At 43.6% G+C, this 12,663-nt stretch overlaps 1 protein-coding gene across 1 annotated transcript in view; it reads left to right on the top strand.

Annotated features, from left to right (window-relative positions):
- SUCLG2 (succinate-CoA ligase GDP-forming subunit beta) overlaps positions 1-12,663 on the top strand; it is a 339,235-nt gene that overhangs the window by 101,854 nt on the left and 224,718 nt on the right. The window contains exons 3-5 of the mRNA XM_089676016.1: positions 1,515-1,614; positions 4,708-4,798; positions 9,422-9,574. Of these exons, the coding sequence (XP_089532142.1) occupies positions 1,515-1,614; positions 4,708-4,798; positions 9,422-9,574 (344 nt within the window). The remainder of the gene's footprint in view (positions 1-1,514; positions 1,615-4,707; positions 4,799-9,421; positions 9,575-12,663) is intronic.

Raw genomic sequence — 12,663 nt, 5'->3', positions numbered from 1 at the left:
GGAAAAAAATGCCAAATGCACATGAACACGAAAAAATACTAGACGTGTTTAGGTGCGTTCACATATTAATGCATTATTTTCTGGTTCATAGAATTCATTGATGCCAAACATGCAAATGCGTATTAACGCATATGCAAAACATTACTTTAGGTGCATTCTTTTATTCTCCCCTGGATGCCTTTGCTCCCATCCAGTGTTCATGAGCCCAAGGTGATAATAAATACCTGGAAGTGTTAGAATTACATATTATGTAGCATACATACACTTATCATGAAAAAGTTTATCTGATGCTAGGCTACCTTTAAAGTGGAACTGCGCTGCATCTGAGCACCAGAAATGCTATTTAATTAATATTCAAAGCAAACTCACCCATCCATCCATATCTCCATGCTTTGTTTTGCTGAGAAATCATTTTGAAAACACTCCCTGGCATTTCTGGCAATGGCCATTTTGAGTAAGGGCAGATGATTCATGTAGCATTTACTTCCTGGAATCCCTCTGCCCTTAGCTCAGGCATTGGCTGAGCTGAGAACTCTCCCTTCCCTCCTGAAGACTGCTGGGATGTATGACATCATTGCCTAGGCATGGAAACCAGGAAGTAACTGAAGAAATGTTGAAGTAATCCTAATATTCTTTCATAACATTTACTTGTGTGTACATAAATTAACCTCCTTGATCATGTTTGACATGTTTTTCACTGACAGTAATATTAGGTTCTTTATGTTTTTATCATATGTCAAATATTAATAAGGCCTCTTTCATATGGGGCAGACGCTGTTATGAGCAGCAGGGGATCTATCCATTCATCCCCTGCTGATCAGAGCAGAGTAGGCGAATGACAGGTCTGTGTCCACTCAGCTTATTCAGACTGGACATGGACACGGCCCACTCTGCTCTATGGACCAGCGGGTATAAAGGGACTCCGCTTTAGGTTTACACCCAACTGCCTTCCAAGCCCTCAGATCCCCTGCAACATTTTAGCAAGCCAGATTGGATGTAGACTGGTGTAGACAGACACAAGTCCATTTACACCCATCGGTTTATAGGGGTGAATGGAGGGTCCAATCAGGTCCGCCACAAAAACTGACAGGCGGACCTGATCAGAACCTTTGTTTGAAAGGGGTCTTATCCAGACTTGACGGTTTACTTTCAAGGGTCAGGCCACCCAAAACTAATGTTTTGGCACTTGGCAGTTTATGGGCTATTTTGTTGGAGTTCCCATTCTCCCTGCTAGATCTTTAAAATATATTTTATATTATAAAGAATTTAACAGGAGATATAGAAGGGAACAGCAGAGACTCCCAGCTGAATAGGAACAGCTGGGAATTGTGGCAGAGAGATCTATCTCCCTGTTGGAATATCCTAGACACAAAAGAAGTCAAGGGCTGACCTGACCCACCGGCCTCTACCTATGACTAAATGATCGCTTTTTTGTAGACTGATCTTTCATTTCCTATTTTGTTTTCATTATGTATGTATTTATAACAGTAGTTTAACCACTGTGTTATCTACAGAGGCTCGAGAAATTGTACTGAAAGCACAAATCTTGGCTGGAGGAAGAGGTAAAGGAGTCTTCGACAGTGGCCTTAAGGGTGGAGTCCATTTAACAAAAGAGTAAGTTTTTAACCACTTTGGCTTACCCAACATGTACAAATCACTTGTCAATGGCAGGATGGAAATGGGGCATCTTGTTTTCATGAATTTTGTCAACTTTAAAATGTTTTCTTTGACTATTCAAGACCTACACAGTATTTCAATTTCACTTACGAGGTATTCATTTCATACTTCCCTTTAGGTTGACAACCACTAATTTTCAGTTGTCAAGTAATATACATGGTCTTTAAGTGTGCTTTTTTTTTATTATTTTCACTGCAGCCGCATTCCTATCATTTCTATTAAATATTTAAAGTTTTTTTTTTTTGTCATGGCATTGAATTTTTTTATTTTAAGTAAATTTTAATCTTTGCTCGACAGGAAATTGCTGTCATTCTATATCATCACGAATTTACTTCCACTGCTTATATTAAGCAGTTTGAGAAATGCATGTTCACAACATTCTGCTTTCTTTCAAATATCAGCAATTTTAGTCCAGAAAAAAGCAAAGCAAAATATAGTGACATCAACTGCAGCATCATTTTCTGGCTCAAAACTTTTTTTGTTTGTGACAGAAAAAGTGAAGGGTAATTGACCATATGCAGGGCAGGTCTGCTTGAATGTGGCACTGAATGCATTTAGAGGCTTTACCTAAAACCTTTACTTACCCAGATGTATTTGCTCCTATTAAAATCACATATTTACAAATTCACAGATCACTTGATGTTTCCTTTCTTGTACTTTTAACCTGAGGCTACATACAGGAGTCAAACGTATGTACAGAGTGCAGTGGTCATGTATAGGCAATGTGCCGTGTTTCCCCGAAAATAAGACACTGTCTTTATATTTTTTTTTTTTTGGCTCAAAAAAACACACTAGGTCTTATTTTCGGGGTAGGTCTTATTTTTGAAATGTCCAGGTGTGGACAGGGGGTGCAGAGGTGAGCTGCAGGCAGTTGTGGATGAGGGTTACTATGGAGAGGGCCGGCTGATGACAGTTGTGAGCTGCAGTCAGGTGTTGGAGGGGCGACTTGACTGGTGAGTTTCAGACACAGTGCTGATATGAGCCACAGAGAGGATGCAGGGGTGAGTTGCAGACGTGGGATGCAGAGGTGAGCTGTGGCTAGGGGGTGGTGCAGAGCTTAGCTGTGGCTGGGGGGTGCAGAGGTGGCTTGCAACTCAGCTCACCTCTGTACTCCCCCCAGCCGCAGCTCATCTATGCACCCTGTCTGAACCTGACTCAATTTATCTCTGCAACACCTGTCTGCAGCTCACTTTGCACATCCCCCCCTCCCCCTCCACTGCCCTCATATGGTTAGCTAGCTTTGCAAAACACAGCTGTCAGCAGCCGGCCCATCTCTATAGTAACTCCCGGTTCGGGACCTATCTTCCCACACAGTGCACCAAGCGCACTTACTCACCGCTCCGCCTCTTCCCCACTGGTCGGTGATCACCCCTGGGGCATTGGCTTCCATGCATTAGGCTGCAGGAGGAGATGCCCCGCCCCTAAACACACTGCATACTGCACCAGCAGATATCTGTGCCTTCCCTGTCCCACAGTGAGTACAGAGGTAGGGAGGTTCTGTGGGAGCGGATGGTGCTGTCACTTCAGCCGCGCTTCTGTGTTTATAAGAGACACTAGATATGGGTGTGTGCAGGGCCAGTGCCAGAGGTGGCGGAATGGCGTTCCGCCATGTTCCGGCTGAAAAAAAGCCCTGATCACAACTAGGTCTTATTTTCAGGGTAGGTCTTATACTTTAGCAACTCCCAAAAATAGCACTAGGTCTTATTTTCGGGGTAGGCCTTATTTTCAGGGAAACACGGTAAGTAGTACAATGGTAAGATGGAGGTTAGGTGTATGCAGTATACAAAATGCAGCGATCAGGTGTATGTAATGTACAGAGTGCAGGGATCAGGTGTATGTAATGTACAGAGTGCAGGGATTAGGTGTATGTAATGTACAGAGTGCGGGGATCAGGTGTATGTAATGTACAGAGTGCAGGGATAAGGTGTATGTAATGTACAGAATACAAGGATCAGGTGTATGTGATGTACAGAGTGCAGGGATAAGGTTTATGTAATGTACAGAGTACAGGGATCAGGTGTATGTGATGTACAGAGTGCGGGGATCAGGTCTATGTAATGTACAGAGTGCGGGGATCAGGTGTATGTGATGTACAGCGTGCAGGGATCAGGTGTATGTAAAGTACAGAGTGCGGGGATCAGGTGTATGTAATGTACAGAGTGCGGGGATCAGGTGTATGTAATATACAGAGTGCAGGGATCAGGTGTATGTAATGTACAGAGTGCGGGGATCAGGTGTATGTAATGTACAGAGTGCGGGGATCAGGTGTATGTAATGTACAGAGTGCGGGGATCAGGTGTATGTAATGTACAGAGTGCGGGGATCAGGTGTATGTAATGTACAGAGTGCGGGGATCAGGTGTATGTAATGTACAGAGTGCGGGGATCAGGTGTATGTAATGTACAGAGTGCGGGGATCAGGTGTATGTAATGTACAGAGTGCGGGGTTCAGGTGTATGTAATGTACAGAGTGCGGGGATCAGGTGTATGTAATGTACAGAGTGCGGGGATCAGGTGTATGTAATGTACAGAGTGCGGGGATCAGGTGTATGTAATGTACAGAGTGCGGGGATCAGGTGTATGTAATGTACAGAGTGCGGGGATCAGGTGTATGTAATGTACAGAGTGCGGGGATCAGGTGTATGTAATGTACAGAGTGCGGGGATCAGGTGTATGTAATGTACAGAGTTCAGGAGTCAGGTGTTTGTAATGTAAAGTTTACAGGGATCAGGTGTTTGTAATGTAAAGTTTACAGGGATCAGGTGTACGTAATGTACAGATTGCAGGGCCAGATGTATGTAACATTCACAGTGCAGGGGTCCAAAGTTTATATAGCCCAGCACACATCACCATGAAGGAATGTAATCCAGACACAGGGGCCCTGATGTCGGCTCTTCAGGAGGAGAAGAAAAGTATTTTCTGAGCACTAGTTGTATGTGGCTTCCCCACCATTTCACGTAGATCCAAGATATATTCATCCATAAAATATTTTTGTTTGGAAGTCCTAACGTGTGTTCTAATTGTCTTACAGTCCTGAGAAAGTGGGCGCTCTCACAAAACAGATGATTGGCTATAATCTCACAACAAAACAAACTGCAGAGGGTGGTGTTAAAGTTAACAAGGTAGGTTCTGGTGTAATTTGGTTAAACCATATTCATGTAACAACCTAACCCCCCCTTCATTTTCGCAACATGATAAAGTGAAACTCCAGATTTACAAAACCCTGAAAAAAAGTCCTTTGGGAAAATGGTGTGTATGTGGAGGGGTGAAAAATTAAGGTAAACACATGCTTGTTGTCTCCCAGTTCCCGTTAATGAATAAAGAACAATCTGGGCTGGGAAATCATATAAAGTGCATGCACATGAAGATCTCTTAACAAGCATTCAGTAATTTCCAGGTCCTCACCTTTTACCCTCAAATCCCTGGCTATTGTGATCTTTAAAACTTCCAGGTTTGTCTCTTTAAGGCCCCTTTCACATGGATGGAATCCGCTTGCTTAGCGGGCAATGTGTCCGCTAAGCTGAGCGGGGTGGGCGGATGACAGGTCCATGTTTGCTCCTCTTATGCACAGCAGAAATGGACACACAGCCCACCCTGCTCTGTGGGTGGTTGGATGTAAACAGACTGGCTGTCCATTAAGCATCACATCACACTGAGAGCCGCATATGAATTGCACAAGAACCACACCGCATTCTTGTGCAATTCACATGCGATTCAGGTCGGTGCAGTTTGAGCCCATTCATTTTGAATAGACTCAAATCTTATCACATTGCATCAAAGACATGCATGCACCAATTTTGAAGCTACACTGCTATCAGATTACATGGTTGTTTTGTACCATTCGATCAGGTGCAGAGAAAGCACTATGTTTGGGGTGTCCTTAGGATTGCTTTGACACCCGCTGCAGATCGCAACTGCCCTCTGATCCGATATGCCCAGAAGGAGGGGAACGGATCTCCTTCCGTTTGTTTTTATCGGATTGGGCATAGGCTCTTGTGTCCGTTTACATACACTGCTCCATAGAGATAAATAGAGGGTCTGATCAGGTCAGCTTGAAAAACAGACAGGCGCACACGATCAAGACTGATCATGTGAAAGGGGCCTTAGTCATTCCAATAGGCCCATCAATATTGGCCAGTAGGAATGTATAGGATGCAAGAGGGGGTAGTATATCCTTGATATTACTTGAAAGAGTAGATCAGAATGGTCCAAAATTGGGGGTAGCAGGAAACTGCTAAAGATATGTGCAGGCACCTAGATGCATGGTTTTTATGGAAGATCTTTTTTTTTTTTTCCTTTGACTGGCTCACTTCGGGATGTGCCTGCTGTTTGGCCAACCCTTACCAGCAAATCATGAAGTGATGGGATGCCAGAAATGTTTATTTATTTGAACTCTGTATGCAAAGTCCTCTGAGAGCAGGACAAAGAAAAAAGGGTGAGAGGTGATACTTGCAGTTTTGAATCATTTGTGCAGGTATGTTGAAGTTGCTATGGATATCTAGAGCAAGCCAAGTTTAAAAGATGCTTTGATAAATAAGTCCTGCTGCGTCTTGCACGGAAAACCAAGCATCTGTTTTTGGTATATTTAGTTTTAAGCATCTTTTAATGGTTTTGCTCTTGATCTACTCTAATTACGTCTTTTGCAGGAAAAGTAAAATGCAGTCTGATGACTGCCAAACAGATCACCACTACTCCTTTTGCAGTGCACAAAATACTTCAGTGAATTGCAAGACCCAAGCATTTAATGAGCCTCTCTCTTGGCTTTTGGCAGGTGTCCATGTCCCTGCTACTGTAGGAAAGGCATTTCTTTTAAAATGGAGAAAACAAAAGGCGTCAAGTGATGGTAAAACTGGCCTCATTATCCTCTGTGTTTAACTACACCTCTGCGCCTTAATATAGAACACAGAGAAACGTCACTTCGTTAGGATAAAATTAGCATGTTTCAGAGGCTCCATGCTAAATGTTTGGATCTCTACAAGAAAAGCTTGATGCTTCGTAGCTCTAAAAATGAAATGAAGTGCCCTACTTGTTCCCTGGGAAGCAGATAAAGAAAAGCAAGGACTGCAATCCTTCGTAATGTAAAATCTACATTTAAAGTTCAACTCCAGGCAATTTTAAAAAAAGATAATGCCCTCCCACGCCTACTCTTTTAAGCCAATCGCTAATCGCTTATTTGCTCATGGATGTGTTCATCACAGGGGTCTCTACTCATTTCTTTAGGGATGAAGGATAAACTTCATGACATCAAAAGGGGGCATCAGCAAGAGGTCAGCTGAACAGTGGAGAGCAGCTAGCACATATCTGTCTCCACCACTGGAGGAGGCACTGTGGCGAGTTTTTTTTTTTTTTAAAGCACAGATTAGCAACATGGGGGCATGTTAAATGGGATTTTTTTTTCTTGTATACGTTTGGGCGTTAAATTGTCCTGTAAATTGAGCCTGCCCTTAAACTGAAAGGGAATCATGGAGGCTGCAATTGCTGGCCATTCCTTTTGAAAACACTTGTTGTCTGGCTGTCATGTAAACCAGGGGTCTCCAAACCTTTAAAACAAAGGGCCAGTTACAGTCCTTTAGACTTTAGGGGTGCAAACTGTAGCAGTTGAAGTTAGAAAATGTCCCAGGCCCAGCATCAGTGGTCAGTAGGAGGAGGTGTAGCGCCCGGGGAGGACTGACCATTTGGAAACTCGGGCACTGCCCAAGGGCCTGGAGTCAGTAGGGGGCCCCATGATATGCCCCTGGTACCTTTTTCATAAGCTTTTTTGAGTTTGCGCAAGGACACAGGGGCCCCATGATCCCCTATTGCCCGGGGGCCCCATGAGTTGTCAGTTTGCCCCTGGTAGCGCCCTATTATTGGTGTCATTGGGCAGAGTAGTGTCCCATTATTGGTAGCAATGGAAGAAATAGTGCCGCATTGCTGATGTCAGTGGGAGCAATAGTGCCCCATAATTGATACTAGTGGGAGGAATAGTGCCCCATCACTTGTGTCAGTGGTTGAAATTATGCCCCACTGTTGGTGTCAGTGAGTGGAATAGTGCCTCATATCACTGGAAGGAAAAGAACCCCACAATCCAGATAAAGGCTAGCAAAGGGCCGCAACCGGCCCTCAAGCCGCAGTTTGGAGACCACTGATGGTGTAAACCATTGGCTTCAGGGCTTCTTGAATCACTGTCCTGGAAGATGTATAGAAATAAAGAATCCTGACAATTGTCTTACACATGTAAAGTATGCGGTTTCCAGGATTCAGAAAGTTTTGACTACAGATAACAAGCATTTTTAAAGCTGGAAAAGAAATAAAAAAAAGCAAATGTCAAAACCTCTCACATACAGGTCAATTTATAATGTAATTACCAATGTAGTTAGGTATAGCCAAATCTATTATTTAAAATGAAGTAGTCTTTTAAATTCATTGACAATGTATGTGCAATGTGTACCTAAGACACCTTATAAACCTGTAATAATAAACCTTTCCAATGCTGATCTAAAACCTTAATAATAATAAAAATCTCTGTATTGGCTATGGGCAATAGTTGCCAGTTGCAGGGTTCAGCCCAGATGAGGGGGTCATGTTAGTGTGATGTAGAGTGTTTGGTTCTAACTAATTATTACCTTTGTCAGTATTCTCCCACTCTTCTGTCTCATTGCTGTGTGCTAGGGCTGTTGCTGAAGAGTTTAGGTCTGCTTTAACCACTTGTGGACTGCCCACCTGCAGTGGATGGGCGGCCCATGCAGCCAAAGCTATGCACTGGTACGTCGCTGCCTGCTACCAGGTTTGTATACAGCGGGAGTATGTCAGTATGTCCTGGCCAGGGATTCATGACCAGGACCTGCTGATCGGCTGTGTGCAATCACAGCCCAGAGCCCTGTGTTGACATTCATTACAGCGCTCTGTACAGAGAGATCAACCTCACTGTTGCAAACACAGATATCTTCGTAAAAGCAGCACACTTTAAACACATTACACATTGTTAGGCACACAGTTAACCCTCTGATCACCCTAGATGTTAACCCCTTCCCTACCAGTGTCATTAGTACAGTGACAGTGTATATGATCACTGACTGCATTGATGTCAGTGGCAGTTAGTTCTCTTCAGCATAAGTTAGTGTCAGATTACCTACTGCACTATCGCAGTTCTGTTATAGGTCGCTGATCACCGCCATTAGTAGTAAATAAAAAAGAATAAGTAAAACTTCCACTATATACCATAGTGTTTAGACGCTATAACGTTCACGCAAACCAGTTACCAAAGACATGTAGAAGAATATATTTTTGCCAAAATTTATGAAGAAATTTTTTTTTAAAATTTAGATGTTTTATAGCAGAAAGTAAAAAAAATTTTTTGTTTCAAAATTTTTGGTCTTTTTTTGTTTATATCGCAAAAAAATAAAAAACCAAATGGTGATCAAATATAAATTTTGTGTGGGTACAGCGTTGCATGACATGTGCAATTAACAGTTAAAGTAGCACAGTGCCCGTATAGCAAAAAATGGCCTGGTCATTTTATTTAGCAGGCCAAGATAACACAAATTCTTTTTTTATAGTAGGAATTTTTCTTGTCCTTGATGCAATCATTTTGCTTTCATAGTAGCCCAATGTGCCCTGAAAGGTGGTCTTTACATAAACCTATACACACCCCCTACTCCCTATATGACTGTGCCTTACTCTCGTGATTGGCTGCTCACGCATCAGGTACTTCATTGTGAAAGGCATAGTTCTAACTCATGCTACTTCTTCTAACTTGCTTTTAGGTTATGGTAGCAGAAGCTCTAGACATCTCTAGAGAAACCTATTTTGCCATATTGATGGACCGGGCTTGCAATGGACCTGTGCTGGTTGGCAGCCCTCAGGGAGGAGTGGACATAGAAGAGGTGGCTGAGAAAACTCCTGAACTTATTTTTAAGGTAAGCTCTACTATTTGGTCTTCTGTGTTTTCCACATAGAATAGATTTGTATCAAGTACAAGGTAGTTTCAAAGTCATGATTTTAAGTCAACGAAAGACATACCGTATATACTCGAGTATAAGCCGACCCGAATATAAGCCGAGGTACCTAATTTTACCACAAAAAACTGGGAAAAACTATTGACTCGAGTATAAGCCGAGGGTGGGAAATGAGGCACCTACTAGTCAATGTAAAAAATAAAGATAGAGAATAGTGCCCCATCATTGGTGTCCGTGGGAGGAATAGTGCCCCATCATTGGTGTCCGTGGGAGGAATAGTGCCCCATCATTGGTGTCCGTGGGAGGAATAGTGCCCCATCATTGGTGTCCGTGGGAGGAATAGTGCCCCATCATTGGTGTCCGTGGGAGGAATAGTGCCCCATCATTGGTGTCAGAGCAACGAATCGCGCCCCATCATTGGTGTCAGTGGCAGGAATAGCACCCCATCATTGGTGTCCGTGGGAGGAATAGCGCCCCATCATTGGTGTCAGTGGGAGGAATCGTGCCCCATCATTGGTGTCAGAGCAACGAATCGTGCCCCATCATTGGTGTCAGTGGGAGGAATAGCACCCCATCATTGGTGTCAGTGGGAGGAATAGCGCCCCATCATTGGTGTCAGTGGGAGGAATAGCGCCCCATCATTGGTGTCAGTGGGAGGAATAGCGCCCCATCATTGGTGTCAGTGGGAGGAATAGCGCCCCATCATTGGTGTCAGTGGGAGGAATAGCGCCCCATCATTGGTGTCAGTGGGAGGAATAGCGCCCCATCATTGGTGTCAGTGGGAGGAATAGCGCCCCATCATTGGTGTCAGTGGGAGGAATAGCGCCCCATCATTGGTGTCAGTGGGAGGAATAGCGCCCCAACATTGCTGTCAGTGGGAGGAATAGCGCCCCATCATTGGTGTCAGTGGGAGGAATAGTGTCCCAATATTGATGTCAGTGGGAGGAATAGTACTCCGTCAGTGGGGAGAGGAATAGTGCCCCATCGTTGGTGTCAGTGGGGGGGAGGAAGAGTGCCCCATCATTGGTGTCAGTGGGAGGAATAATGCCCCATCATTAGTATCAGTGACACCAATGATGGGGCACTATTCTTCCCACTGACACCAATGACACTTGCTGACTCCTGTTCTAGTATGGTACTGCTGCAGCCAGCATATGTGGTTGCAGAAGCACCTCTGCACTGCACACTTACCCTCATTCGATTTTCGCGGGTCCGCTCGGCTCCGCCTCCTCGCCCGTGATTGGCCGCCTGTGTGCCTTTCCTGAGCTACAGTTCTGGCGGCCAATCACCGGTGAGGAGGTGGAGCCGAGCGGCAGGAGTGAGGGAGTGGCCGGAGTGACTGAAGGAGCAGCGCTTCCTGGATGGATCGTCGTGGGAGCCAGGTAAGAGACTGCAGCCCTCTGCCAACCCCTGTACTTGGTGACTCGAATATAAGCCGAGGGGGCCGTTTTTCAGCACAAAAAATGTGCTGAAAAACTCGGCTTATACTTGAGTATATACGGTACATTTAAAGTGTTACTAAACCCAAAACCAAAAACGTATTATGTTGCAGCTTACTAATCCTTGGTGTGGTGGCTGCCTTCATTTTCAAACGTCTTTTGCTTTATTTTCACCTGATAATCCTGCAAATAACATGCTTCCTGTCTCTGAGTGACTACAGCATTCCTCCACTGTATCTGTGGAGGGAGCCATGGTTGTCACCCAAAGCTGCTCTGCTGACATGGACTACAAACATGTCTGTATCTCTTCATCTCCATTACAAGGGGGCAGGACAATTTCTTTGGTGCAGCTCACAGGAAGTGACAAGGACAGTGCATTTCTGCCAAGCTCAACAGGTATCTTCTGTATTTGCTGAAAATATTCATAGCTGGAAAAAAAAACAACTAATGCAATCATCACATCTGAGGATGAAATGAACATGTTTGTTCTTGGGTTAGTTATCCTTTGATATAGAGTGTATCCATTGCAGTCAGTTTACAGATTATACAAAGATTTCTGATCCAAGTTAGAATATTTATCTATAGCTCGAGTATAGCTTCTGAATAATATATTTTCATTTCAGGTAGGTGCAGAGGGGATATATCCCTACTCTGAGCTATTCAGTATTTTAGCACAATGGCTGTAAGAAGGAGCTTTCAGAAGTGTTTGCACCTTTTTACCAGTCACTGACTTCAACATCTGATGCATAGACTCATCTGGGATAATGAAATACGTTAGATAGTATTATAGAAAGCCGTTGAAATAATACTATACATTCTTTTTAAGAGAAGTCATTATTATTATTATACAGGATTTATATAGCATCAACAGTTTGCTCAGTGCTTTACAATATAACGGGAGACAATACAGCAACAATACAGTTCAATACAAGAGGGTTAGGAGGGCCCGGCTCCTTGGAGCTTACAATCTAAGAGGGAGGGGCTGCTGGTACAAAAGGTAATAACTGTGGGGGATGGACTGGTAGGAGGAATAGAAGATTCTGTTATTAGCTGAAGGCAGGATAGGCTTCCCTGAAGAGAGCTTTTCAGAGATCGCCTAAAATTGGGCAGAGTAGACGATAGTTTGATAGATTATGGTAGAGAGTTCCAGAGGATGGGGGAATCTCTGGAGAAGTCCTGGAGACGAGCATGGGAGGAGGAGATAAGGGAGCTTATATGCCATTTATATACCTATTGATTGTTGCCAAGTCCAAAAAATTAGTTTCTCACTCGTTTTAGCTTAAAGAGAGGTGACTCCCAAATCATTCTGTTTTTCCCGTTGTTCTGCCAGAATTGTTGATTTGTAGCTCAGATATATCCAAACATTATAATAGTTTATTCCTACATGCTTAAAGCTGTTTTAGGCTATAATTTCCTCCCTTGAACCTCAGCTGTGAAAAGAGGGTTTTTTTTTTTTTTCCATAGTTCTGTATTAAACCGCATTTTTAGTGGTGAGCTTTTTTTGGTTCACCTCACCATAATTGTGACGATCTTAATAAAACTTTTCAGATTTGGTTTACTCACAGGCAAAACAGGGTCGCCAACAATCCTTCGTCTATGGAAGGTGTTAGG

This window comes from Staurois parvus, unplaced genomic scaffold, assembly GCF_062004578.1.
Source record: "Staurois parvus isolate SC_StPar_1 unplaced genomic scaffold, SC_StPar_1.0 ptg000162l, whole genome shotgun sequence".
In the NCBI taxonomy this organism is placed as follows: Eukaryota; Metazoa; Chordata; class Amphibia; order Anura; family Ranidae; genus Staurois; species Staurois parvus.
The sequence above is the reverse complement of the archived record's forward strand: the minus strand, read 5'-3'. Positions and strand labels throughout refer to the sequence as shown.